Source organism: Gavialis gangeticus, unplaced genomic scaffold, assembly GCF_001723915.1.
Source record: "Gavialis gangeticus isolate Ggan-Ray unplaced genomic scaffold, GavGan_comp1, whole genome shotgun sequence".
In the NCBI taxonomy this organism is placed as follows: domain Eukaryota; kingdom Metazoa; phylum Chordata; order Crocodylia; family Gavialidae; genus Gavialis; species Gavialis gangeticus.
In genome coordinates, this window is record NW_017729031.1 from 54,837,266 (window position 1) to 54,840,791 (window position 3,526).

At 47.3% G+C, this 3,526-nt stretch overlaps 1 protein-coding gene across 1 annotated transcript in view; it reads left to right on the forward strand.

Moving 5' to 3' along the window:
* Positions 1-3,526, forward strand: part of METAP1D (methionyl aminopeptidase type 1D, mitochondrial) — a 77,442-nt gene that overhangs the window by 67,560 nt on the left and 6,356 nt on the right. Inside the window, exons 7-8 of the mRNA XM_019522851.1 lie at positions 3,043-3,140; positions 3,338-3,385. Coding sequence (XP_019378396.1) covers positions 3,043-3,140; positions 3,338-3,385 — 146 coding nt within the window. The remainder of the gene's footprint in view (positions 1-3,042; positions 3,141-3,337; positions 3,386-3,526) is intronic.

Consider the following 3,526-nt stretch of genomic DNA (forward strand, 5'->3'; position numbering starts at 1 on the left):
CCCCCCCCCCCCCCCCAGTACTACACTCCCAGCAAACATGGAAGCTGGAGGATCCTAACTGAGATGAAAAAGGGTGTTAACTCAAGAGCATTTTTTCAGGTTAACTGCTGACCCAGGCAGATGTTACTCCCTCCCTTGCATCACATTTACAGTGTTATTTCTAGAGCCAGTGAGTAATGAACAGCCATCTTTTTTTTAACATGAAGACTCAGATTGGAGAGCACACTTGTGCTGCAAACAGCTAATTCCATGAATGTGCAACTCTGGCATGCATGGGCTATGTAGGTCTCACCTCACAAGCCAGCAAGACAAAATTACTCTTTGTAGAGTGCTTTGATGTTCTGTTTAAGGTACTACCAGCTGTAGGTGCAAATATTAGTAAGAACTGTGCTCTACACCTACAATTTTTTTTGTTCATGAAGATTCATGGCCTGCACAGTATTTTATGTAAAGAACATTTCAAACCCTATACAGAGGCACTATTTAATGAAGAGGACGAGGGAGAAGAAGACACTAGAATACATCACAGTGTGTCAACTATGTATGAGCACAAAGATCCTCTGTTTTCCTCTCAGACTGTAACAACATAAATACTAATGCTAACAGTGTTGTTTCCAACTGTTATACAAAGAAGAGACAGATTCCATCAATGGAGTACTCAAGAAGTACTACTGTCATTGTACAAGGAAGAAAAAAACCCATCTCAGCATTGTCTTCACATGATGATGGTCATGACACTCTTACTCTTGTGCCCAAAAGCAACTGCTGCTACTTCCATATTCCTGGTGTTTGGCATTGCTCACCACTCAATTAGTCACTGAAAACACTAGAGCTTTTCCATGCCAAGACAAAGCATGCACTTAATCTTGGTGCTCAAAACTAGTTGCTTTGTAGAAGCCCACTTTATAGAAGAGCCCACAATAGAAGAGTTTTGAAAGGCAATCCTGCAGCAAAGATACAGGCCTGAAAAAAATTAGGTTGGGCTCTGCCAGTGACCTAGGATACCACACAAAGAGCACAGGCAAAACTATGGTGGCACAAAAGTCTGTAGTGTGCATATTTTCCTCTTGCAGAACTTGTTTCAACATGTCAGTGTGACATGAACTACAGCTTGCGTTGCAGTTCTAGTTTCCTAGCTAGGGCTCTCACATTTTCTTTATACGTGTTAGTGAGCAAAGCACTTTCTAATTCCTCTCCATTCCCACTGCTTCCTGTTCGGCCTCCCAATATCCCAAGTCCTTTTATTACTGAATTATGCTCTGCCACAACTAAGAGATGAATCTAATGTGCTACTGAGGCTTTTCTATCTCTAACTTCCATGATATTTTTCCATTTAAATTGTACAGATGTGTGAGATAAAAATCCCAGCCGACTGGAGTGTACAACCTATTCCCATTAGTAGCCTTCTCTGCCAATTAGAAAGCCCTAAAAGAAGTGGGTTTATCTTAAATTTAGATTCCTGCTCTGTTCCAGAATCAAATGAAGTAATATCTAAAAACATCTATTAGCTTGACAGGCAGGTAGTATCTAACATACAGACCCTGTTACATCATCCACTTTGGGTATGAGCTCTGCAAATGCATTATTAACAATGGTTGACCAGCTTCTCCCCGGTTCACTTGTGTTACAGACCTGTATTGGTGACAGTGAATTCTTGGACTATGGTGCACAAGTGCTTGGGGTGAGCACTCCAGGCTCTGTAGGGGCTCCTCTACATGGGCACAATCCTCCTCAGAGCAGTTTTAAATTACAGCAATCTGAAACCACTTTGTACCTGAATTAGAGTCTCTAAATAGGGGTTTAGTCTACTTTAATTTCTGCCTATGGAGTTCACACCTTTAGTTGATGTGTCTTAACCTGTTTGTATTGGCCCTATCTACACAAGCCCTGAGAAGGACCCCTGTGTAAATATATACAAGCTTCAAGTAGGGTGGTTACTTTTCATATCTGCAGAAATAGAGAGGTCCATTAATTTAACTTACGAAAAACACATGATACTTCTCATTCTTTTTGGTAAAATCGTTAAATGTAACTAACTCTTTTTTTCTCCAGCCTAGTCTTTGTTATTCTTAGACATTGTGCCCACTTCCCATCATCCACTATCTCAAAGGAAGACCTACTAAGTGTCCATACATATAGTAATTTGACTTGTTAATAACTCAGGATGGTGATTTAAACTCCAGCTGCAATTCCCAAAGGCTGTGTTTGAAGTTCTGTTTCTAATCTTCAAAACCCTTTAAAACTTGAAGCCCAGCTCCACTTGCACCTTGGTGCAAACAGCTGTGATCAGAGGAAATTCTGTAGCTTGAGGGTGAAAATCTGGTCTCTGTTGCAGTGCACTGATGAGGAAGGGCTCTCAGCAAACTCCAGAGTGCCAGAGATCAGGATCACCTCAACCCCTGCCACCTTTGGGGTGCTATGGAAGGCTTTCTTTGTACAGAAAGAAAGCAGGGTAGAGATGCATCTCAGACTAAGTAAATCGAAAGGTGCATAAGGTTTTCTGAGCCCAAGCTCACTTCATCAGATGCTGACAGGTTCTTTGTGCAGATTCTATGCAATGGTGACTGGATGCCATGGCGGTGGGCACATTAGAGTGAGCACAAATGAGATAACTAGGATGATAGTCCTTCCTCAGATGTCACAGCTGGGTTTCATAGCCTCAAACCAGACCTACCCTTTTTGCATTGGCTTATCACTAGGTGTGAGCCTTCCGTGCTTGGGTGCAGCTCTTAGTTAAAGGCCTCCGTGTGCACTTGGCAGCTCTGCAGGAGGGCTGAGCCAGCTGCCGCTGGAGCGAGTCCCTGGCAGCCTGGTTCTAGGGGGGCTTATGCCCATCGGGTAACGTGTGTAGGCCGTGCCAGCCCTGAATAGGAGCTGAGAGAGCCCCCAGGGGTGCAAATTGAAGCCTAACTATGGCAAGACCGCCCCCACCACCAGCCTGGCCTCCCTGCTCCGCCAGGCCCTGTGCCCAGTCTTGCCCAGCTGAGAGCCAGGGGCACAGGCAGGCCTATGCTGACACCTTTCCCATTTTGTCCCTTGCAGCCGCCTGGCCCGTGACGGCGGCTTCCGCGTCTGCCCCTTCTTCGTTGGCCACGGGATCGGCTCCTACTTCCACGGCCACCCTGAGGTCTGGCACCACGGTAAGGCCACCCCTGCCCAGCCCAAGCTTCAGTGCTGGGAGCCCAGCACCCCTGCCACGTCCCTGCAGCCTGTCGGGGGCCAGGCCTGCTGTGCAGGGACAGGATAGGACCCAGGTCCTCCCGGGGCGGGAAAGGCTTTAGCAAGCAAAGGTCGGCTCCCGGGAGGGGCCCCCAGGTAGGGCTGTTTTGTGTTACAGGCAACGACGGGCAGCTGGTGATGGAAGCGGGGATGGCCTTCACAGTAGGTGCGACTCTCCTGCTTATCGCTTCCTTTGCAAAAAAGAAAAAAAAGCCCCTCTGCGCTGCCGGGAGCCGCCGGGCCCGGGGAGCCGGCTGCAGCCTGAAGTCCCGGGCCCAGCAGCGGTGCGAGCGCGGCGCTCCCCGGG